The sequence below is a fragment of the Mustela nigripes genome, chromosome 7, assembly GCF_022355385.1.
Source record: "Mustela nigripes isolate SB6536 chromosome 7, MUSNIG.SB6536, whole genome shotgun sequence".
NCBI classification, from domain to species: domain Eukaryota; kingdom Metazoa; phylum Chordata; class Mammalia; order Carnivora; family Mustelidae; genus Mustela; species Mustela nigripes.
The window spans coordinates 109,921,511-109,946,892 of record NC_081563.1 but is presented as its reverse complement, the minus strand read 5'-3'; the positions used below and the strand labels follow the sequence as shown (position 1 = coordinate 109,946,892).

The window sequence follows — 25,382 nt, the reverse complement described above, 5'->3', positions numbered from 1 at the left end:
GAATGCTACAAAGCAGGTTGCCAACATGGGTTACTAGAGCGATGCAGAAGGGTGGGCAGAGGGAGAGGGAGATGGAGGAAGAGAAGTGAGCAGACAGAAATGATGGAAAGAAGTCTGCACAAAAAAAGAAATCATGGTGTGTAAGATCATTTTTATGTTAAATTGTATCTCAGCGCAGAAAGGAGCAGGAAAAAGATCGATGTCTTTCCAGTTGTAGGAATGTCCATGCTATACTGTGAAATGAAAAAAAAAACAAAAACAAACGGGTTTCAGAATGTAGTACACCACCATTCTATTTCAAAAAAAAACAAAACAAACACCAACAAATCACAAGCACAACGTTTTTAGATGTCGATTTATGATTATATGTATTTGTCGAACAAAGAGAACGTTGTGAGAGGATACACCAGATGGGTAGCGATGGTTAAGCGTGGTGGGGTGGGACTGGGATGGAGCGGGGGAGGGGGAGTTTCACTGTTCACATCTTTGTATTGACGGAACTGTCACGACAAGCACATATTACTTTGATAGTTTCAAAACATCCAGAGAGACAAAAACTCTAAAGTAGTGACAGGTTTCCTTCTTTTTCCATCTCCATTTGCCCCTGAACATCTGGCTCTGGATGGAGCCCAGCTTCCCAGCAACCATCTCACTCTACCTCAAGTGTTTGTAGACATTTGAGTCCCATTTGTAGAGGGTCTTGATGTTACCTTCCACAAAAATCCCGGGTGGTGGTCAAATTCAGAGAATGTGTCTGGGTATCTATGAGGCTTTTTGAAAATTCTGGGCCGCTTAAGGACTTGGGTAGTCTAGAGAACACAGAGGAACAAGGGATGGGACCCACAGCTGTACACATTGACATACCCAAGTCTCAGCGCTAGCCTGGGCAATTCTTCCAATAAAAACACATGTGCCATGATTGTGGCTCTATAAAAATATGTGTGTGTGCCTACAAGGCCTGGAGAGTTGAGGAGGAATGGAACCTAGCCTGTTGAGGCTTTATATCTTAACCCCAATAATCCCCAAACTCTGGATGAGTATTACTTCTGTTTTATAGAGAAGTTAAATAGCTTGCTCAAGGCTATATAAGCTGGTCACTTGTAGGTGGAAATGTGTGAATTGCTAATCCAATTTTAGACTGGTTTTTAACCTCCAATAGGGCACACTTTTGGTAGCTACAACAGATACACAAGTAATAATGGTTTAAACCAGTGTGTTTCTCTCTCACTTCAAAGTTTGGGCTGCTGTCATGAGGAGTTCAGGCTTCTTCCATATCTTCGTGCCCTGCCACGTGTTGTCCTTGTTGAAATGGACCACGTTGGCTGGCCACTACCTCTGCCTTCCAGCAGGGAGAATTGGGGGTTGTAAGGGAAAGCAAGGATGTGGGTAAACATCCATCCTTTAAGAACACAACCCGGAAGTTATACCTTCAGCCTTACTTACCCCTCACTCACACAAGCCTGATCATATGGTCATAGGGAGCTACAATGTAGCAAGGTTGGGAAAGGTAGTCTTGAACCCTTTTGAAACTGCATGACCATGGGAGAGTGGGGGAATAGACCCTGGGGAACACTTGGTAGTGTCTGCCACAGTGGAAAGAGGACTTCTGAGATTTGAGCATGGATCTGTATACCTGCAAAGCTCATTACCTGATCACTGAACCATAATAAAAATGACTAGGCTGCTACTCCATGTGAAATCTTTTTATTTCAAAAAACTCTTCTGTTGTGCAAGAGGCTCATTCCTAGACGATCCCTCTAAGGGTGATTCTTCCTGCTTCAAATTCATTCTCATAATTTTCCTGAAACCACAGTGGATCACTCACTGCCCAAGAGGTAAAACAAAACAAATTGTACATGTGCTCATATGTGTATGCACACACACATAAATATATAAAAGGCCCTCTGACTACTTTGAGTATCCAAGGACAGTTGCTTCATATTGATATAAATTGGCAATTTGAGGCTCAGCATCTCAGTAGTGGTTGGAAGGTTGGGGCTGCAATGGAAGTTTTCCAGAGACCACATCAGCCCAGTTCAGACTGGGGCTGCCTTGGTGCAGGAGTGGTCATTACAGACTTTTGGGCACTGTCATTACAGACAGGGCATGGTGCAAGAGTGGTCATTACAGACTTTTGGGCACAGCTCAGGGTAAGTGCCAAAATTCCACCATCTGAGGGTCATTCAGCTTGAGCTTGTGTTTTCAAACATCACTGTGTCTTCCCCAAGCGACCCCTCCTCCGGTCCCTAAGGATGGAATGTTCTGGAAGATTTTGTCCACCAAGCCATGTCATTTATAAGGCAAAATCTTCCTGTACAGGACAAATGGCAGCCAACACATTGAGTGGTAGCTTTAGCTGTTTCATATTTCAACCGAGGAGTATTTGGCTACAACTTATTTATTTATTTATTAAATATTTTATTTATTTATTTGTCAGAGAGAGAGAGAGTGAGAGCGAGCACAGGCAGACAGAGTGGAAGGCAGAGTCAGAGGGAGAAGCAGGCTCCCTGCAGAGCAAGGAGCCCGATGTGGGACTCGATCCCAGGACGCTGGGATCATGACCTGAGCCAAAGGCAGCTGCTTAACCAACTGAGACACCCAGGTGTCCCAGGCTACAACTTATTTTAATGTGAAGTACAATTTGAAGAAGTGCAATGTTTTATATTTGTATTAGAAGAGTACAGGACTTCCTTATTTTTAAAACTATGATATTACTGAGTATTCATAATGCAACTTTTATCTTCTTTGAAAAAAGATTTGAGTAATTTGTATTTAAATAGTTTAAAATTACAAAAATATTAAGACAGAACAAATGGAATAAATGTAACTATAACCCCACTTCCCAAAGATAATAACCAAAGATCTTGAGGTACATTTTCATTACTTCCCTTTAAGCACACGTTCACGTAAATATGAAGATATTTGTGATAAAATTGAAATGTTAGAAGAACACCTCTGAGTTATTGCTAAGTAAACCAGAGTCTGGCAAATGGATGCAGATAGAACCAAAATGAAGAAAGTCCAAGGAGAGGCCCACTCAAAGGGTCTAAAGGATTTTAATTTCAACTCAGAAGCTTTGGGGGGGGGAAGTAATCAACCAAATTCACCATAAATCCTACTGTTGAGCAAGCACAGACCTCCTTCTTGAGCATAAGCAGTCAGGGAAAAAAAAAAAAAAAATCACCAGATAACATGAAAAGTTTCCAGTCCCAAAGAAGGTTACATTCAGAGTAACTGAGAGAAACACTTCCCAATGAAACATAAGGAATTGGAGAAAACTTTTAAGCAAAGTCCCAAGATATATTTTCGGTAGGACTTGTGAGGTTACACCATCTAGGAAAACATCTCATCATGAAAGAGTGTTTAATCTGCAATGCAATTACAGAGCCAAATAAAAAAAGGCAATGTCCCCAGAAAAACTTTGGTATGGGAACTGAGTGTCAATGGCTGTAAACATCACAAGAGGAGAGACTATGTGCTGCCTCACAAAAGGACCCACAGCCACTTACAAAGTAGTGCTCCCCCCTCCCCTCTGGGACCAACACCAGGTTCAGGGCAAAGAACATGTTTAAAGGGCTGCACTCAGCACTTCTGTAGGAAACTGCAGGACCAATAATTTGCTCAACAAATAAGCTGCAATGAAGAAAGAGACTTATCAACCAATACCAATGACAAAATCTGAACATTTCAAACATTCATGAGACAACTGCAAATTTGAACACTGCATAACTATTTGACCATATCAAATACTATTAATTTTAAGACCGAGTAGCCTATATATATATATATATATATATATATATATATATATATATATATAAAACCTTTTAGTGGTAACCAGTGAAATATTTATAGATGAAGTAAGATGTCTGGGATTTGATCAAACAATGGAGGAGGGAAAGTTGAGGGGTGTAGATGAAATGAGGTTGGCCAGGAGTCGGTATCTGTTAAGCTGGGCTGCGGGCACATGGGGAGTGCTTATGCTCTTCTATTTTTGTATACATTTGGAAAATGACCAAAATAAATTGTTTAAAAGTTGCACTAGATGACACAAGTAAGAGGTTGAGTATTCTAGAAAAGCCAGCCAGTAACCTAGATCATTGCTCAAGAACTTCTCCCAGAACTTAGAGGAAATGGAAAAAAGCATAAGTGAAACTATACGAAACCCATAGGAGAGACCCAGGAGATGAAAGGCGGACATAAAATCAGAGTTCTAGGAGGCATGTACAGAACCACCAGAGGACGCCCAATACACTTCATTAAAGAACATTTCCGGGGCGCCTGGGTGGCTCAGTGGATTAAGCCGCTGCCTTCAGCTCAGGTCATGATCTCAGTGTCCTGGGATCGAGCCCCGCATCGGGCTCTTTGCTCAGCGGGAGCCTGCTTCCTCCTCTCTCTCTGCCTGCCTCTCTGCCTACTTGTGATCTCTCTCTCTGTCAAATAAATTAATAAAATCTTTAAAAAAAAAAAAAAAAAAAAAAAAAAAAAAAAAAATAAAGAACATTTCCATTATCGGTTTCTCCTTTAGTCATGGAGTTATTTAGCAATATGTTATACATCCAAATATGCAAACTTGTAAATTCAAGTTTTTATTATTAACTTCCAACTTAATTGCGCATAGTTAGGGAACATGTTTTGCATAATACCTATTATTGAAATTTTTTCAGGGCTTGTTTTAATGACTAGGACAAGTAGTTTCTAGAAACATGCCTGAGTGCTTGTGAAAATCTATTCTCTAGTTCTTGGGTGGAGTTCTAACCATGCCCTTTGGTCACTTCTGTGCGTTGCCTAGTTTTTGCTTGTCTGACATATCAAAAGGGAAGTGCTAGAATTTTCCACTGGTAGGTGGATTTGCCACTTTCTTCCTATAGTTCTATCCATTTATGGATGAATTTTGAGGTTGCGTTTAAAATTAAGGACTCTTTGTAAATTGAACCTATCATTACATCATGAACTTTCATATCCTTCACAAAGCTGTCTCAGATTTTGTCTGAGAATAAAATAGATGGTTTGTATTTGTCCCATGTGATTTTCCCCCATCCTTTGTCGATTTTGCACTAATGGAAACCAGTTTTTTGTAAATGGTGCTCTTAAACCTACCTGTGGTGAAAGATTTTTTGTTTTCCCCAAACCATTATAGCCTCAGACTTTTAAAAAAATGTTTTAAAAGATTAATAAAATTCTGGACTTAAAGACATGTAAAATACAGGCGAGATATTTTAGTATTGGATCCAACACACATAAAATAACTGTCGAATTGCTTGGAAACTTTTTCACATGAAGCTTCTAAGATCTTATCAACTCCTAAACAGATTTTCTCACAGCTTTCAGAAACAGAGCCACGCTTTTGAATACCAGTGTTTTAAACACACATCAGGATTTTGTTCTGTCCTAACATATACCTTTTAACCGGCAAGTTTAGTTCATTTATCGTTATTGATGAATTTGACACGTTTCTCTCCTCTGTAAGGTTCCTCTTTTCCCCCAACGCCAAGTTCATACGGCCTTGAATTACAATTTGAGACCAGGTGCTTTAGACTGTGCCTCCCAACACACCCCCACCAATTCATCGTAGAACGGAATTCCCAGAATGATAGTATTAGGAGCGGAGCCTTTCGGGTGATCAGGTCATGAGGTGGAATGCGGAATCCTCACGAGTGTGACTACTGGCCTCATCCAAGAGGCCCCCGAGAGATCCTGCGCCTCTCCCACCATGTGAAGACACAGTGAGGGGATGGCCGTCTATGGTCTGGGGGCCTGGTCCTCACTAGACACTGCATCTACTGGGGCCTTGACTTCCAGCCTCCGAAACTGCAAGAAATGTCTGTTCATAAGCCACCCTGTCTATAGTTTTATGTGATTGCAGCCAAAATGGGCCAAGAGAGCAGGTTAACCGAGGTCTGTGCGGCTCACCTCGCCCTCTATCATCTCCTACAATGCCTCCTGGCTTTGTTTCCTCCTCACAATCAACTACTTCATCCCAAAGTATTTAAATGGGGACATTTGGGTGGCTAGACGTGAAATTCTCAAGTTTGAAGTTTTTTCTTTTCCTTCGGTCCTTAGAAATGGTAACTCCACACACAGGGCTGCTGCTGGAATACCTCACGTCCATTGCTTCTGGTTCATGGTCTCCAGTTTTCAGAATGAGCTTCGTCTTTGTGAATGCTCGAGTTCACTAGCCAGCAGTGAAGATGGATGAACTACATTCTAGACACATACCAACACGATTTGAAAGATTCTCACGATAGTGGGGGAAATGTGATAATACTGTTACTCTTTTTACGTAACCTTAAAAAACACACAAAACAGACTCAGCGGTAAACTATTCAGAGATGTGTCTATATGGGCAAGATTGTGAAGCAAGGAGACGACCAACCCGAAACCCAGACGGTGGTTCTCTCATGGTGGATGGGTTACACCAGGAGAGAGGTACATGGGGTACGGTGTGGTGAGGGCTCTGAAGTACTGACCGTGTGCTTTTGTCCCACTGGAGGTGGGAACATGGGTATTCTATTATTTTAATACCTTATATTTTTGGGGGGGGGGGAGGCATGTCCATAGCATCAAGTAAATACCTTGTGACAGACTGGATGTCCAGCGGCGGCTTACAGGTCAGGGTACTGGTGACTGGGTGCAGCAGGGTCCACACCCTACGAGAGTAACTATGGGGGGCCACTCACGGCCCAAACTGCCAGAGATGAATCAGGGATGGGGATAGGAATGGGGGAACTCTAAGTTTGCTCTAAATTAAGAAATACATTGGGGTACATCTGCGCCCATCTTCACGTCCCCACCGGGAGGCCTGACAGAACGAGCTGTCCCCAGCTGCTTTCAGCTCAGCTCCAGGCCTTTAGGGCACCTACGCCTCCGCGGCTCCTGCCCCAGCATCAATACTCGGTTTGGCCCAGGCCGCTCTGGGAGCCTTGGACTCCACTGTGTGCACAGACTGCTTCTCTGTCCAGCCTCCAGAGGTTGTGGCCTTAATAAGAGACTCAAGAGTTTCACCCACCGTCCTGCAGGCTGCGTCTCAGAATGGAAGCCTCACTCAGGCATCCCCGCGGGGACCCCGCTGTGGTTCTCTGGTCATGGGGACAGATGACGCTTTGGCTCCTGCTTTCCTCCCTTTGAGTCTTCCAGGACCCTGACCATGGTAACATCGGAGACTTGCTGAAGCAAGTTTTTTATTAGTCGATTTCCCTCCCATAGGTGATGACTTTTAATTAATGACACATTTCTTTTTTTTTTTTTTTTAAAGATTTTATTTATTCGACAGAGAGGCAGGCAGAGAGAGAGAGGGAAGCAGGCTCCCTGCTGAGCAGAGAGCCCGATGTGGGACTCGATCCCAGGACCCTGAGATCATGACCCGAGCTGAAGGCAGCGGCTTAACCCACTGAGCCACCCAGGTGCCCCAATGACACATTTCTTAAAGACAAGCCAAAGAAGGAGGCACATAAACACAGAACTGCATCCAGGAGAGCTTTTATTCGTACGGAACAGTTTTAAAAATACAGAATAAAATAGCTTTATCTCTACTATTATTCACAACATCTGGTCCAAATAGTACATATTTTTAAAATACTTAAACGTTTAATGAAGCCATGTTAGAAAAACAATATGAAAATTCTTTTTAAAAATTCCATAAAAGAATTACACATCTCAAAAAACAACCCCACCCCCAAATACCCTCGGTATGCAAAATAAACATAAAAAACAAACAAAGAAAATCCCCGAAAGGTATATAGCCAAAGTCAGTCACAAAAACTCAAGGAAAATATAGGCATCCCCACTGCTTTAAGAACAGTCAAGAAATTTATTAATGTGTCAAACAAAGGTGGTTACCAACTTACAGAAAAGGGTATTAACTCGAATTGTCAGTAGGACGGCTGCCCCAGTGTGGGGGCCCTACGTGCCAGGAAACAAACACAGGAAGTCGAGGAGCGCTGGATGGGACTTCTGCGGAGTGAGGATGAGGCACAGTCAAGAACCACCTCAAAGGACAGGAATGTGTGTGAGGCTGCCGCAAAGGGGTGCCCAGCGCTAACGTGCTTTCCGCATCCACGGGGCTGGGGGGAGCCGAGTGCCGGCACCACGGGCAGTCTTCTCGCGCTGCCACTGCAGGTGAAGTGGCGAGGATCCAAATCCTAAGACAGAGTACCACACGCACAGCGTGTGAAAGCCTCAGGTGCTTCTCTGAGGCCAAGAGTGGCGCCCGCAAAGAGAGCCCCCAAAGTCTCAGACCCATTCATGTGGGCAAGCATAGCCCCCCGGGGCCCAGGGGTGGGGTACCCGTGCAATGCTGCCACCCAGCGCCGGCCAGGTCCCAGAATGAGGCCTCTGCCACAGCCACCTAGCCACCTGCCACTCCTACCACATTGGTATTATGCAAGATTACCATTGCCAACTTCAAGTCTAAGTTGCCAGTACCGGTATTTCAGCAGGGCCGTGAACTAAGGAAGTAACAACTTAGCTCGTGGTGATAAAACAGATGCGTGGGTAAATAAAGTATACACACATACTAGAGATTCATCAATGGAGAAATTCTATTATCACATGACATTGTCATGAAAATTATATCATTCCCTCCCTGGAAAACTGTGACTATTATCCTGGGTAGAAATGTTACTTTACTATATGGAAATACTGCAATATTCATGCATAAACCAAGGCGTCATCAGGAAAGGAAGTATTCTACAGTATAAAGCAAATCCTGCTTGTGACTTTGTTGCCATGAAAATGGGAAACCATTGGGACTTGTGATGCTTCAGCTGGCCTGGTTAAGCCACTTTGCTCCTTCACCAATCACCAGAAACTCACTACATGTTAACAGCTAAAACCATCTTGAGAAAGACTCTACGAAGGAATCTAAGTTTAATTACCTAGTGAGGCAAAGACTGGAGCCATTGCCCACTATTCTGTCAACCATGTTAGATGTTTTATTAAAACCAGTGGTGGGATCCCCCTTGCCACCCACCATGATATGACAGCATCTACCGTCCTTACAAACACTTTCTACTTCTCACATCAAGATCACCAAGGTGAATGTAAAGATGGTAGGTACGTGGTCACTATGGAAACTGGAGTCTGCATGGCCTGCCCAAGGACATTTACATCCAAAACACTTTGAAACATTCCACTGGCCAAACAAAGCCTGGTGGGTATGTGCCCCAGCAGTGCAGGCCAACAATGTAAGTGGTAAGTATACAGGTACAGATGAGGCACGGCCACTGTGTTCCCCCAAACTTCCCTTTCATGTGTGTGCTTAAGCCTCAAGAGCAGATGAATCAAGTTTTTCTCTTGATTATAGACTGGTTCTACAGTATATCTACCAGCAGGAGGACCACTGTCAAAAATGGCATTCATCAGAAGACTCCAACCACTCAAGCAAAGGTGAGTTTCACAGGCCGCGCAGAAGTACCAGACTCAATGGGACCTGGAGTCTGGCTGCCCTCTCTCCTCCCCACCTCCTGTCCCCTTTCCCCATGACTTAGGGAATCCAAAGTTGGCCTCAATGGAGCAAGAAGGGTAAAACGCCTCATTTCTGACAGAGGGTCGAGGTCCAGGGCTTCCCTCCACAATTAAATGCTTGCAGAAGACATCCATCCCTCCAGACCAGCAGACCTGCAACCTCCCAACAAAACCCAGTCCAAGGAGGGGTTTCAGAAGGGAGGGAGTGTCTGGATGTTTGAAGCACATGTCCTGAGTGTCACCCACTGGGACGGACGATGCCAGGTTGAAAGTGAAGATTATTCAATGGTTCAGATGCTTTTATTTGTATATTTGGTCCTTCTGCTCCCTTAGTGAGCTAGGATCTCTGGCATGTTTAACAGTTTTCCCCACTTTTCAGGGCAGAGAAATTAGAGATGCTGAGCAAAAACACAAACAGAAGGAAACTAAGAGCGCCTTGGAGCAGGAGGGCTTTTGACATCAAGTGCTTACCAACCAAGTCACGGGGACGACAGTCGCTAAACAGTGTGCTTCCAAAGTTAACTAGGCATCAGGTACAATTTTTAAAAACAACATACAAAATTAAAAGTAATTTAGAATCTAATTTTTTAAACTTAATCTGCAACCAGATCTTGGCAGAACAATGCAGTGGCTCTGAACTGTTCTTGCTAGAATACACTTTGCAGCCCCAAACTTCCCAGAAGCCAGGGAGGCTGCAGTCACAATCACGCTGCCAAAGACACCCCAGTGCTGTGGCACGGAGCTGGCTGTGGGAGCAGGGAACGTACCCTCGGGACACGAGGCTGCGGGGAGCCATGCTCTGCTATCAGAGACAGGAACACCTGTGGCCACCCAAGGCTCAGCCAGGTCAACGAACCACCTAGGAAGCACCACCTCACGTGGCAAGGTCACTACTTGGTGTTTCAGGGTTTTCCTTTGGCTGACAAATTTCAAACCAAATTTCAAAGAAGTCACTTTTTTCAGAAAGGATTTAGTGTTATTAATGAGAACGCGAGAGAAGGGGCCCGCCACCTACTTTTCTCACCACCATTCTGCAATGACTTAAATAGGAAAGGTGCATTTGGCCAGGGGGGTCTACTCTACCCCTCTGCAAAATCAAGATCCAGTTGACACACAACATGGCAACCCACACAGAGTCTCCGTAAGCCGTAAGTGCCAGAAAAGACTCGAAACAGAACTGCAGTGATGAATTTAACCAGGATGTCTGACCATTCAATATGGCGACTCTGTCGATTACCTGCCCCCAGCTTCCCTTCTTCACAAAACAAATTCACGTATAACTTAACCCATAAGGTTTCTGGGCTCTGGTCCAGTAGTCAGTTTTGATAAATAGATTAGGCATTACAGTATTTACACTTTCATGGTATCAAGCAATACAAAACACAACCACAATAATGGTTACTGGCCTTCAAAAGCCATGATGACAAGCTTCCCTGATGGTGTCCACAGCTTTACAAATGCTGGTTCTTTTCTTAATGGGAGGTGAGGGGTGGGGGACAAGAGACAGGGATGCAAGGTAAGAGGGTCACGTGGAAAACACTGATTTCAAAAACCTGCTATAGTCAATAACATTAAATAGGAATAAAATCTTGTAATTTATAGACACGCGCAACAGTAACTGACATCCACATGACAGCAGAGTCAAGACTCCCATGAACATCTGCTAAGTGCCATCGTGTGGCACTCTACACCCATCGCACCAGCCTGGAGTGATAAATGTCAGATAGAGTGTCTCCATTAGAGTGAAAAAGAAGCCCATATGAAATGTGCTGGCCCAGCCTGGGCCAGGATGGCACCAAGAAAGAGCAGTTGAGAATCAGATTCAACTTCAAGGTACTTTCCCTTCCCCTCCAATCCCCCAAACAGATTTCAATTCTAAGAACATCTGTACAGACCTTACTCACACACAGACATGAGCCTGGGGTAACCATGTCACAGTTTTCAATCAGGCCAATAGCTTCCCTCTAATCAGGGAACACAGAATCACATTTGACCCATCAGTTGTGACAGTGTGAGGATACTGGTGCCCCATGACCAGAGGGGTTCTCTGTGGGTTGTAGGCCAAGGTCAAATTAAATAGGAGCAGGTCCAGTTGCTTCTGGGACAGAAAGTCCCTGGACCATGGAGGCAGCTTGTAGGAAAGCTAGCCCAGGGTGCTGGAAGGAGACCAAAACCAAGGAACCGCTGTGGATTTCAAATACCCACTCCTACAGGATGATAGGAGCTTCAGGTTCAATGGACGCTCTTAAGGGCAAGGGGTAGGGCTTAAATAAGGAGACAAGTGAGACACGATATTAGACACAATCACCACCCACAACAAAAAAGCTATCTGTAATCGTCTTAGCTCCGGGTGCAGAATGTAAATGCAGATATACAAACATATAGGTTACTGCTTGTTACTCAGCAAGGAACTACAGATTCATGCCCCACTGCGGCCGGGCCACAGGTGACCTACAGCTATACCGTGGCCTGTGAGTCCTCATCCGGACTCCGGCTGGTGGCACTCTTCCCGAGGCCTTTCCACGTGTAGCCCGCGAAGGTTGGGCTGACGGGTAAGTAGCTGAAGCATCTGTATTTTTTAATAATGTTCATGCCAAATGGCAAATCGTAGGACTCCATGCCATCGAGCGACTTGCTCCCTTTGCCCACACCCTTCTTCCATTTCCTGATTCCTCTTTCCTCTGGAGTACCTGGAACACACACATACAGACACACACAGAACAATACAAAGGAATGTTTAGCCTGACAGTTCCACCAGGAACTGAGCTTGCCCAGCATGCTGTCCCGCACAGGGAGCTGCCAGGAGGACAGCAAGGAGCCCTTAAGGAGGAGTGGATGGCACTCAGCCATCCAGGTGCCTGAGCCAGAAATCTAAGAATCGCTAACCCATCCTTGTGCTTTTTGCTCCACATTCAAGCCATCTGACGGCTCCAGCCTCCTCCCTGTCCTTCCACATGACCCATTTCCTCCCGTCACTGTTGAGGTCCGGAGCACGCCTCATTGCCGCTTTCCGGGGTCATCACAACAGTCCCCTTACTGCCTGCTCTTCCATCTCACCATCTCCTTCCTCCAATCCGTTCTCACAAAACCACAAAATGGGACCCATTTATAATGCCTTCAACAACTGGTCAGGGCAAACCACCTGCATCCAGGCATAATGAGTTCTATCCTACTTCGCTCTGTGTGTGTGCGTGCACGTGTGAGAGAGAGAGAGAGACAGAGAGAGATGGGGTGGAGGGAGACAAGGAGAGGGATACACCTGCTCTGTATTCTCCACTTGTCATGCCCCTTTTGTGAGGATGAACTTCTACTGGCATTAACATTCGGGGACACTGTACCCCAACAGAGGAGTGAGGGAGAATGATGTGGGCTCATTCTCAGCAAATGCTGAGCCTTAGATTCGATTCATAAATCTTTCCAGTGCAGAGAGGTGCACTGGAACCTGCTCTTGGCTACACAGGACATACTTCTGTGCCCAAGCCTAGATGACGAGTTCGAGTCCCCAGTGAGTAGAAGGAACATCATTATTCTCTTACATCCAAACTATGCCCTATGCCCTCCCATCAGTGTTTCTGTGACAGGGCTCTCATTCCCACCTGTCTGACTCCTAAGCCTGCCTCTCAGTTCGCTCTGAGAGTGTGTGTTACTGACATCCATGAATCTAACGCAATCCACTAATTTGTGCACGTGACTCCCTCTGCCTGATGTGTTGTTCATCCCTGGTTTCCCCAGCAACCTCTTCACAGAGGCTTTTTGAAGGTGTGCGGTCTTCAAGGGAAACACCTCAACAAAACCTTCTAGCTCAAGAATAAGCATCAGCCTTCCTTGAGGGAAGGTGAATCTACCCACGCGTCCACAGAAGCATTTTTCAGCCTCCTCTGGGAAGCTGGGAAGGCTGCAAGGCAGGACCCACATCACCTCCTCGTCCAGCACCCAGCACTGGGCATAGAACGCACACCGGAGGAACAAGGGTTGCAGATGTCGGGAAGAGAGCCACCTCCATTGGTCCCTCAGTCACCGATCCTGACAACAGCCCGTGCCGACCATACTCACTATCTTGAGGTCTTAGTTGGCAGGGGCCTGCCTCAGGAAGGAGAAGGAACCCCCATGGGCTGTCAGCAGCTCAGAGGCGTTGTCTGAGCAGGCTGATGAAAGCCGCTGCGGGGACTGAGCCAGGCAGCACAGGGTGGGCAGACAGCCTGGAGAGTGACCACGGTGAGGGACTTCCTTGCTTTCTCCTAACTGAGCAAGGAGGAAAAAACCTGCTAGGTTTATCAGCAAAAAAATGGACTCACAAAAGGAGGCTGGGAGTGTCATCTTAACCACTTAAAAGACCGTCTCAACCACCAATGGCTCCGAGCTGATTCCTTCTGCCTGCTTCCCTATTTATTTGGCAAAATGAGTGCTTCACACGTGAAATAAGCATGTGTGTATGTACCACATACCTGGGATGGTATTATCCAAAATAAAAGCCACGCAGCCTCCTACAAACATGGCAGTTGTGAGAAGAACGTTCAACACCTGATCGATTCCTGTTATCCCTGGAAACAGAACACAGTGGTAGGGTCACAGCCATGGCCAGGAAGGAGCACTGGGGGCAGGACAGGGGGGCAGGGGAGCCACCAATCACCAGTCAATGCAATGCATGAAAGTACAAATTTCTGTTGGACACAAGTAGATAAATTTTTGCCAGTAACATTTTAAACTTTTATAAATAATTTCAACAATAATCAAGAGGTTATTCCTATAAGGAAAATCCCCCAACAGTGGTCCCCAGAAAAGAAATCTAAGAGTGAAGCTCACCCTATAATGAACTAAAAAGCCACTGGGGTGTGGTGTTAGCAGATTAGGAAAAGAAAATTAATAAAAAGATGGCTGTTTTAAGGCTGAAAATATTACAAAGTGAGTAAGACAACAAAAACATCTGTGGTGTTTGCAATCAGATAAAGGGTTTCAGAATCCTGGATCACTGATTTGTGCTTAGCTGCTTTTAAAGGATTTTATTTATTTATTTATTTGACAGAGAGAGAGAGAGAGAGAGAAAGAGAGCATAAGTAGGCAGAGTGGCAGGCAGAGGGAGAGGGAGAAGCAGGCTCTCCACTGAGCAGAGAGCCCAATGTGGGACTTGATCCCAGGACCCTGGGATCATGACCTGAGCCGAAGGCAGCCGCTTAACCGACTGAGCCACCCAGGCGCTCCTGTGCTTAGCTGCTTTTAATTAGGAGCAACTGCATGTATATAAATGAACTCATATGAACGTGATATATTAAAATATAAAAAGGAGCAAGAATCTCCTTGTTATTAGAAACTCTCACACTTTCTATATTAAAAACATATGATCCTTAGGAGTGCCTGGGTGGCTCAGTGGGTTTTGGCTCAGGTCATGATCTCAGAGTCGTGAGATCAAGCCCTGCATCAGGCTCCACGATAGGTATAGAGTCTGCTAGAGGTTCTGTCTCCCACTCTGTCTTTGCCCTCCCCCGCTTAAAAAAAACAGTTTTCCTTTGTTCATTTTTCATGACATCAGGTTATTAAAATTAAAAGGTGTTAAAAAGGTTAATCTTGAATTCAAAAGTTACAATCCTGGTAGAAAGACATGTATTTGAAAGTCTATGAAGCTGAGTTTTTAGGAATTATACATTTTCATAAAGCATTAATCTGAGAAATCAAAAGGTTTTACACACAGGCACTGTCCCAAAAGACAGGGTCCCAGTCAATAAAGAGACCTTAACATACACATGAGTCACGTGCACCCGCCAGCTCATGCTGGATGTGCAAGGGGCTTCCAGATCGGCGGTGGCAGAGTGAGGCTTGAATCAAACACATGTCAGAGGAGACAACTCCTGAGGTTCTAATGCCCTCTGTGACAGGCGTGGGGTGTCTGTGAACCGACAGCTGGGATTCCAACTACTCCCAAGACTCAAGGCCAGTTTTCCTTACCTGTGACGAGAGGGTTCTGTCTGAGGTAACTTGGAAGGACGAGCCCGAAGAATATTGAAAATCCAAGCACAAAGAGGTTCCGGGAAGAATTTAAGTCGATGAACTGCAGGTTGGAGAGCCCAACAGCTGTGATCATTCCTGGAAAGAAACAGCAGATGGCAAGTTGCACGGAGCTCACCTACAGACGGGTGACGGGCCTTGCAGACTCCCCACATCGTCCCTTCTCTGTCCCACCAGAAACCAGCTGGGACACAGAACAGTGACAGGATGCGGTCAGAAAGTGACCACCTGGCTCTCTGATCCAAACGGCTCACGGCTGACACAGGGACACAAACATCAAACGACACCTTCTTTAAACCAAGCAGAAAACTGAGGACATCGGTTACCCCTGAAAACCTCTATGCAAACATCTTGACTCAACTGGGAAACCCACCCGAAGATCTGGGCCCTGTTCACAACTGGATGGCACAGAGATCATGTCGAGAGCCAAGGTAAAAATGGTCAGTTTTAAATGGCCATTCAGGGGAGAAGTTAAATCAATTAGATACACCAATTAAAGATTAAGGTCATCTTATTTTTCCTAGCACAAGTATTCTATATTTGGTTCTACCTTTAACATAAATTCAACTCAGAGATGGCTGAAGGTTTTCATGTTTTGAAGATGTATCCCCTTTGTATTTTTAAACAGAAATATATTATTACCTCCCATCTCACGGAAGGGATTCGTTAGCAAATGTGCAGAGGAGGAGAGAGGTCAGGCTACCGAGGAAATGGGATCTCACCGAAGAGAGTACAGAAGAGGGCACCAAGCACGGGATCGGGGAGGGAGGCGAAGAGGGCACTGAACTTGCCGATCATGCCCAGCGCCAGCATGAGGGCTGCGCCATACTGGATCACCCGGCGACTGCCGACCTGCGGGACACACCAGAAGCAGATGGCACTCAGTGCCAGTTCTGCGCCCATTCTCATCCAGTGCCCCCCGCCCTACCCCCGTCCCGGAGCAAGTGTAACAAAACCCCACACATCCCCTAGATCCTGAAAACTTATTGTTAAGACAGGTCTCGTCAGATAGTGATGATTGACCTCAGGGAACCACTGCTACACAGACACCCCAAATAAAGAGATTCCTCTCCTCTAGCTCATCCTGTCCACGCTCCAGGAGGAAGGCAGCACCAGGGCTCGGCCTGTGCTTCCCTGCACTCTGGGTAATGTCATTTCGGCGTGGCTGTGCTCCAGCTCTTGGGTCCCAGGTTTCGAATGCCCTTATAGTCAGCAGCTAGGATGACCTAACATCAAACACAAAAACCCTGGTTCATCCTGCTTTTCTCTTCTGGGCTCTTAGAATCACCCATTACCAAGTTAACCACCCCAAAGCAATTCACCTTCGTCTCCATCTTCCCCACACCCCGAATCAGACAACAGCCCTGGATAATTCTGGAATCCCCTCTCCTCAAGGAGCTTTGCTTGTGAGAGGTGGCACAGCCAAGAGGCAAAGGAGTGTGGATTCTCAGTGCGCCCTGCCTGGTGTGTACCCCACTCTGCTCTATCCATGTGACCAGGGCAAGTCACTTGGCCTCTCTGGGTGGCGGGATCCTTACTTTTATAATGATAAACCACAAGGTCTGGCTTTAGGCGTTAAATGAGACAAGGTGGAAAACAGTGTGAACAGCACCTGGCAAGCATGAGGCCATGACAGCTTCCCAGGTAGGTTTGCTGACTCTGACCTTTCCTTTGCCTCCCTGTCCTCTCCACTGTGGTAGAGTGACCTTTCAAACACAGCGATGTGGGATGTCAATGCTCCTCTGCCCCCCTCCTTAAATCCTCTGGTGCTCATGAAATAAAATCCCTTCGCAAGACATCCCTAGACCTGTCTACCCAGAACACACCCACATCCCCCCCTTTCTGGTTAGTTCTAGACACGTCCTTCAGAAGACTGCCCAAATGTTACCTCCTCTTTAAAAAAAGTCTTCCTTGATTCCAAGGCTCTGCCTTTCCACACTGGGCCTCTGCAGAACCGTTATATTTTCCACACGGTCTCATCTTTATCTGCTCAACCTGCTCTCTGCCTTCTGGAAACTTCTACCTACCCTGCTGTACCCTAGGCAGTGGGATGTGGAGCGGACAATAGGCTCAAGAGTCCTGTACTGTTGGCCCCTACTGTGTGATGTCTCTTCCAGGAAAACACCCTGAGCACATAAACTGAGTAAAAGAGGTTCCAGAAGTGACTGGGGAGTGTCTGTAGGGCTTTAAGAATGACTTACAGTGAGAAGATGGCTACTTAAATTTAATTAAAATGAAATGAAATGAAATGTCAGCTCTAGTCCCTCAGCTGCACCAGCCACTATATCAAGTGCCCATCAGGAACATGTTGGGTGGTCCCTGCACAGAATAGCAGCGCAGGTGAATGTCCGCTGTGCCCACCACCACACCATGCTTTCGCTGGCTCGCATTGATCTAGAGCTTCCAGCAGCATCTCAGAGGACCCAAACGTCAGTTGGTTAAGAATCAGAGAAGAATCTTACTGAGCCAACAGAGGGATGGCTGTTCCGCCCAGCTGACCCTGGAGGCCAGGCTCGGCTGTTATGATCTATGGTTCCCCACTTCTCCCACTGAATCTTCGAGAGCAGGGAAGCAGCAAGAAAGGGTATGCAAACTGGAGAATCGAGCAAAAATGACTTCTGCTGGGTGGCGTTACATCGTAAGGAAGCCTGCCGCTACTCAGCAAACGTTTTTGGGAACCTACTCTGTGACCAGCACTTGTTAGACTGGAGGGGGAGGGGAATATGGAGAGGAGTAAGCCATAGACTCACCATCACATCACAGCACTGCCACAGTTGTTAGGGGCTGTGGGAAGCCAGGTGGAAGGAGGAGCTGCGGAGGGCTCCACAGAGACGGTCTCAGGGGATGAGCAAGAGCTCCCGGAGGAAGAGCATCCAGGCACACGGGGAACCGCCTGTGCAAAGCCCACCCTCCCAGCAGATCAGAGGTGCCAGGAGGAGGCCCTAGGGACCCTTGAAATAATAAACCTTTATGAAGACTAACCTTCAGGGAAGCTGATCTGCCTTGAAGGCTCAAAACAAACAAGCAGCAACTAAGCCATTCTTCAGCTTGATGACTGAACCAAGTGCCAGGTGCCTATTACACACTTCTGTGAGCGATGCGGGGAGCACAGGCCTAATCCCTGTCCCCTCAGTGCTGATGTAGAGCCTTGGCCTCACCCCTCCTGCTGCCCACTCTCTGGACTCCCTTCCCTGCCTCCATTCTGAACTCTTTCTTGAACTCTGACTTTGCCTCTAGGGCCATCAAAACACTGAACCCTCATTTCTGAGGTCTTCAACAGTGTGGGACACGGCAGGGGAGAAACGGCCTTCCTCTGAAGGGACTGCGCTGGCAGGAGAGGTGGGGTTTACTCCGTCCCTAGAAATAAACTTAGGGCTAAATATCAAGCAGGGACACTACCTACTGCTTACTGTGTACCTACACGTCCAACTCTGCTACATGCATTATACCAATTTATTAATTCTAATGGCTGGCCAGCCGTCTTTATAGACAAGAGCATGGAGACACAGGGAGGTGACGTAATCTGCCCACAGCCACACCGGGACAAAGTCATGGCACCAGGGCTGCAATACCAAACAGCCACCCCCCCTTTGCAGGACAGACACCGGAGCACACTCAGAAGAGAAGACCTACTCCTGGAATCCCACCTGACGGCTTCCAAGCACACAACAGGGAAGCTGGTGGCCTCAGCTCCTGATCAAACAGCTTAGGATCTCCACGTACAGAGAACGACAGGAGTGGATATGGGGTAACAAGAACCCGAACTGCCAGGACATGGAGGCAGATCCCTGGGAAGAACCAGAGATCACCCTCTTTCCACAGCCCTGGAAGCTGGACACAATGGCCCAGATCAGTGCTGTCTGCAGAACTTTCTACAAGAATGGACATGTCTTATATCTGTACTACCCATCGACAGCCACTAGCCACATGTGACTACTGAGCCCTTGAAATGTAGCTAGTGTGACTAAGGAACTTAATTTTCCTTTTTAACAAAAAGAGCCACATACAGCTACTCTCAAATTGGGCAGCACAGATCCAGGACTAGAATTGTCAGATTTCAGAGCTGAGAGTTCTGCTCAGACAAGTGACTTGTCCCAAGTCCTTCCACTAGATGAGGGGCAGAATATAGCCTCCAACATGTGCCTCCTTCCTCCTGGACAGAGTCCTTCCAATGGTCGCATGGCTGGGGCCAAAGAGAAATTTCTACTGTGAGACCCACTTCCCACCCCAAGGCAGCTACACGGACAGCTCAATCATCCCCACTGTGAGTCGGGGCAATGAAAATCAACTCTAGGCCCCTGAATGCATGCCACCTTTGCCTGGGGATAGTAATCCAAAGGGGTTCAGAGGTAAGATCAATTAGCTCATTAAAGAGAGCTAGCAGGTTGCCTTTTCAGAATAAGCTGGCAACATTCAAATTGTAATTAATTATTCCCCAAACCACTTCAGTGACATTTCAGAAAAGAACCTCCATGAACAACACCCCCTACTCCCTACAGTGACTCTGATTACGTTATGTGAGGGGAGGATCAGTTTTAAAGGGGTGCAGAAGGGAGCTGGCTTGTTAAACTGTTTTGCCCTAAGTCCCTCTGTCTATAAGAATTTCATTACTATGGTATTTCCGATTCATTCTAGGTCTGTCCCAGAATCACAGGGTCATGGCAGCAAACTGGTTAAAGAGAGGCATGGCCCTGAGCTCTGTGTGCTCGGCATCAGCTTCTCCCCAGGGACAGTGCCAGGACCCCAAAATGGCGCTGGAGGACATAGGGCATTTGAGAACCAGGAGCACCTGACAGGGCTGTGTGCACACAGGACACTGGGCTCTGCAAAGGCCCTGCTGACATCCAAGGAAATCAAAGTGTCAGAACCATGCGCCCTTCTCACCTGGACTCACAGTCAGGATGAACCAAGCAGTCTCTGGTTTCTTTGGGTCTGGTCATACAATCTTGCAGAGAGCAGGGAAGGGGGGGCGGTATTTCTAACTGTACAGAGGTCAGATAGCTTAAGAAGACTACAGCTTGGCTGCAGATTCTCAGGACACAGCGCTTGGGTGAGGGAGACCTATGGTGTACACAGCCATCCCAGATGGTGAGCAGGTGTCCAGCTGCTCGGCGTACAGTGGCTGGGGCAGAGGCACGTTCCAGCCCCGCAGACAGTGAGCTCTGGCAAGACAACTGGGTTCTAGAGTTCAGTACTAAGTGAGAAAGGCCTAGGAGCGGTTCTTCACAGAAGCTGGACTGTAGCGTGGGACAGCCCCAGGTCAAAGATCTGTGTGGGGACAGGGGCAGAAGAGGCCCACGGGGAGGACTCCAGACCCAGACCTTGCTCAACCTGGGGGCCTGTGGCCTGGCAAGCCCACTAACTTTGTGCCAGATTTCATCTGAAAGAGAGGGTCCCTGTGGCTTTGGTTTGAAAACATTAATTCTTTACTGTAAGATTGATGTTTTCCTATAAGGAATGGGACCATCTCACATCTAGAACTAGTGCTGTCTCCTGCTCCAGTTTCTACCTCCTCCCCTGACCCTGAGGTCCACTCTCATCATAACAGCCAAAGTGAGACTCACAAAATATCCTGATGTCAGTTCAGTTGGTTAAGTATCTGACTCTTTTTTGGGGGGGTGATGGTGTAAATATTTATTTATTTATTTATTTGACAGGCAGAGATCACAAGTAGGCAGAAAGGGAGGCAGAGAAAGAGAGAGGAAGGGAAGCAGGCTCCCTGCTGATCAGATAGCCCAATGCAGGGCTCGATCCCAGGACCCCAGGATCACTACCCGAGCCAAAGGCAGAGGCTTTAACTCACTGAGCCACCCAGGCGCCCTAAATATCTGACTCCTGATTTTTGGCTCCGGTCATGATCTCAGGGTCAGGGGATCAGGCCTCATGATGGGCTCCGTGCTGGACATGGAGCCTGCTTAAGATTCTCTGTTTCCATCTGCACCACTGCCCAACTTGCACATGTGTGTGTACAAGGATGCACTCCCTCTTCCTCTCTAAAAAAACCAAAATCAAAAACAAAAACAAAAAAACCCAAAGCCTAATGGAGCCACAGTCCAGGGGATGTCCTTTCCCTGTCTCTGGCAGCTTCTGGGGCCTATGTGACCTGGTCCTCCATTACCTGGAAGATGTTACCTTCTATTACCACCCGCACCCCATACTCTGCTCTTGCCCCACCGGCCTCCTTGCTGAAGGGCAGCATGTGGACCTGCTCTCAGGACAGGGCTTCACACCGGCCACGTCCTTGGCCTGAATGCTCTTCCCCAAGGGCTTGCATGGCTCCCTCCACCTCCCCTGTTCAGGTCCTTGCTCAAGGTCATCTTCTTGGTGAGGCTTAGCCTGACCCTATTTCACACTTACCAGCCCTCACTCCCAATACCCACACCTGCCCTGTGATTTCTCACACTATGCGTACTGTCTGCAGTTTGTCTACCTCTGTCTAGAATGTAAACACTGACAGCGGGAATTTTGTTTTATTCGCTATTGTATCCCAAGTGCCCATAGCCTGGCATGGGTTGGTGCTTAGTATTTGCAGAATGCCTATGAAGCAGTGACAGCTCTGAGTGCCTGGCTACCCAGGCAGCCAAGGAAGGGAGACCTCCATCAGCACTCCAGAAACCCATCAATGAGAAAAAGGAAAAGGGCGGGGTGGGTGATGGAGATGATCTCGGAATTGGAAGCCTTCCTTTTGGGATTCATGGTGGTTAGACCAATCGATGAAATGGATCAACACTTAGAGGCCCAACCATTTAATTAGAAAAATAGCTTACCTTAGTAATTCCCAAAACTCCAATGTTGGGACTGGATGAAGTAGAGCCATTCCCAGTACCAAATATGCCATCGAGAACACAGGAGAGACCCTCCACGAAAATCCCCCTAAAATGTAAAGGAATGGGGGAAAGAGAAGCATTCATTCAATGGGGGAAACACTCTGAAATATGCTCCAAGTGGCTGCACCCCAAAGGTGGCGTGCTCGGGCGGGGAGCCTCCACACTCCTGGGAAGGGTCACGAGTGCAGAATCTCGGGCCCCCACCCCCAGACCTGCCGGAGCAGAGCCTGCATTCTATTTTAACAGGATCCCCCATGCTCATCCAACTGTGAGAAGCACTTCTGGGAACCACACATTAGACACAGGTGTTTAAAAAACATTCCAAATTAGGGCGCCTGGGTGGCTCAGTGGGTTAAGCCGCTGCCTTCAGCTCAGGTCACGATCTCAGGGTCCTGGGATCGAGTCCCGCATCGGGCTCTCTGCTCAGCAGGGAGCCTGCTTCCCTTCCTCTCTCTCTGCCTGCCTCTCTGCCTACTTGTGATCTTGCTCTGTCAAATAAATAAATCAAATCTTTAAAAAAAAAAAAAAAAAAAAACATTCCAAATTAAAGGCTTTTGCCATTGGTTGGGATCGAAGACAAATACAGGCTGTCTGCTGATCTGATTCTTTTACTATTAATAGTTTCATCAGGAAGGAAACGCTTCGTAATTCTGTCAACACTGCAACTTTTTAAAGAATCAATATATAAGTAGCTCCGTCATGTGCAGCATCCTTTAGAGGAAGCTGTAAAAACCAGGAGTGTGAACACGAACAGAACCGAAGCGAGACATGCTCAGACAGCAGCGCACTGGATCTCATCACCCTCTATCCCTCTGGAAGGGCAGCGGCTGGCTGGCCGAGGCGGGGAAGGGGCAAATCTGTGCTTTTCTCTAAGGCCTCCGCAGGGTCCAGTTTGCTCTCAGCATCCAGAAACGAAGACCAGGTGTACTGAGGAGATAAACCCCACAGCCCATAAGTCTCCAAATTCTGCAGACTGCACCTACGCCTGCTCTTCTCGTCTCTCTATACAGGGATTATAACTGTGAATAGATGACACAGCTTTTAGCCCTAAGAACAGTAAGAGAATAAAGAAATCAAAAGGAACATCCTTCCATGACCCCAAATCAAGCAAAGAACAAGGGCAGCGTCCCGCATCTGCTGTGGTGAGTTTAAGGTCTGGCAGGGTCTCAAAGACAGTGTCTTCTGTGACTGTCAACACGGCAGGAAGGGTGGAACTGCCCTCCATGTCCCAGATAAGGAAAATGAGAGCAAAATGGGGGCAGTGACTTGTCCAAAGCAGACAACCAATAAGGAGCCCTGATGGCTGGCTACTTCCATGCTGAACCTCCCTCTCTTCTCCAAGATTAACCAAAGAGCCAGGTGAGGAGGCACTGGGCCCAAGGAAGAGCTCCATGGTCAGAGGAACGTACCTGTTTATTGCATGGATGGGAGGCGGCGGAGCACAGGAGAGCCTTGCGCAGGCGTAGTAGTCCCCAATGGACTCAATAATACTGGCGACCACCGCGCTGAGCATGCCGATGACGCCAGCGGCAGAGACGGTGGGCAGTCCCCACTGAACTACGGAAGGCAAACAGGAGAAAGTAAGCAGGACAGCAGAGGACTCCACACCACACACCCAGGTTCCAAGCCTCGGGGAAAATCTTTGTTGATTTTTAAATGTCACTCTTCAGTATACTACATGCCTGGGGACAGTTTCTAAATCAGATGAAGGTGGCCACAACCAGGATTGGTCTGGAGAGATAAAGTGATTAGAAGCAGAGGCTGCTTCCAAGCCACGCTTGGTGTCTACTAAATTACAATTTAACACAGCCTGCTGTGGTGGAAATTCCTATTGGGATGGGATATTTGTATGAAGAAGATTTTTTTTTTTTTTTAAGATTTTATTTATTTATTGGACAGACAGAGATCACAAGTAGGCAGAGAGGCAGGCAGAGAGAGAGGAAGGGAAGCAGGCTCCCCGCTGAGCAGAGAGCCTGATGCGGGGCTCGATCCCAGCACCCTGAGATCATGACCTGAGCTGAAGGCAGAGGCTTAACCCACTGAGCTACCCAGGCGCCCTGAAGAAGATTTTTAACCCTGCTGTGAAGGCACGGCACAAAACAGTGGCGATCTTGCCCAGGGGGTGGCATTAAATGAAAAAGTGGCGAAAAGTCACTAGCTAAATTTAAATCTCAGCAGTAAAGCATAGCACCAGATACAGACAGTCCCCTAATGTAAGATCAGTGCTTTTTTTTTTTTTTTCTTAAAAGTAAACCATGTTATGTTAAATAAAATAGTTTCCTTTAGAAAAGCAAAGAAAAGACCTCAGGACACTTTGTGTTGGATATCTGGATTGCCACACGAGCCACACAGGGAGAATGGGTTTGGGAAGAGAAAGAGGACAAGAAGTAAAGTGTGCAGATAAGCCTGGGATGTGTATGAAGGCAGGACTGTTCCTGTCTGGGAGTAGAGAGGGGAGTGCCTGGTCAACATGGCGTTTCCGGGTGGGTTTGGAGATTTTTCTCATGCTGATAATTTCTTTATCCAGCAACATTTTGCATATCATCTCTAATCTAAATAATCTTTAACATAGTTATTGTGTTACTGACAGAGTACTGTAGTTTCATTTTAGTGTCTTGTTTTTGGGAGGGATACTTACTTTCCCATTGTTTCTATTGCCTTTTATTTCTTAGTCTCTTTACTCTGTTTTCTTTTTTTTTTCCCATTTTGCCTGCAGCCTTAAATTAAATGTGATTTTCAAAATCTTTATTCCATGTACTCCAACATTTTAAATTGTACTCATCTAAATTTTTGATCCCTCTTCCTTCCACTCATTTCTATATACAGTATACCCTTGAACAACATAGGTTTGAACTGCACTGGTCCACTTACTAGCAGGTTTTTTCCAATAAATACAGTACAGTAGTGAAAATGTATTTTCTCTCCCTTGTAATTTTCTTAATAACATTTTCTTTTCTCTTATTTTTCTGTAAGGGTACAATATATAAAACATGTAACATACAAAACATGTTAATTGACTGTTGACGTTGTGAGTAAGACTTCCGGACAACAGTAGGGCTGTTAGTAGTTAAGTTTTGGGGAGAAAGGTTA

General features: G+C 46.6%; 1 protein-coding gene across 11 annotated transcripts in view; it reads right to left on the bottom strand.

Moving 5' to 3' along the window:
• Window positions 1-7,463: 7,463 nt before the first annotated feature.
• Window positions 7,464-25,382, bottom strand: part of LOC132021748 (solute carrier family 23 member 2) — a 131,451-nt gene continuing 113,532 nt past the window's right edge. For all 11 annotated transcript variants that reach the window (XM_059406578.1, XM_059406576.1, XM_059406580.1 and 8 more), the window contains 6 exons: window positions 23,702-23,849; window positions 22,233-22,338; window positions 16,188-16,317; window positions 15,406-15,543; window positions 13,911-14,006; window positions 7,464-12,155 (listed from right to left, as the gene is read on the bottom strand). In XM_059406578.1, coding sequence (XP_059262561.1) covers window positions 11,923-12,155; window positions 13,911-14,006; window positions 15,406-15,543; window positions 16,188-16,317; window positions 22,233-22,338; window positions 23,702-23,849 — 851 coding nt within the window. In that variant the 3' untranslated portion in view covers window positions 7,464-11,922. The remainder of the gene's footprint in view (window positions 12,156-13,910; window positions 14,007-15,405; window positions 15,544-16,187; window positions 16,318-22,232; window positions 22,339-23,701; window positions 23,850-25,382) is intronic.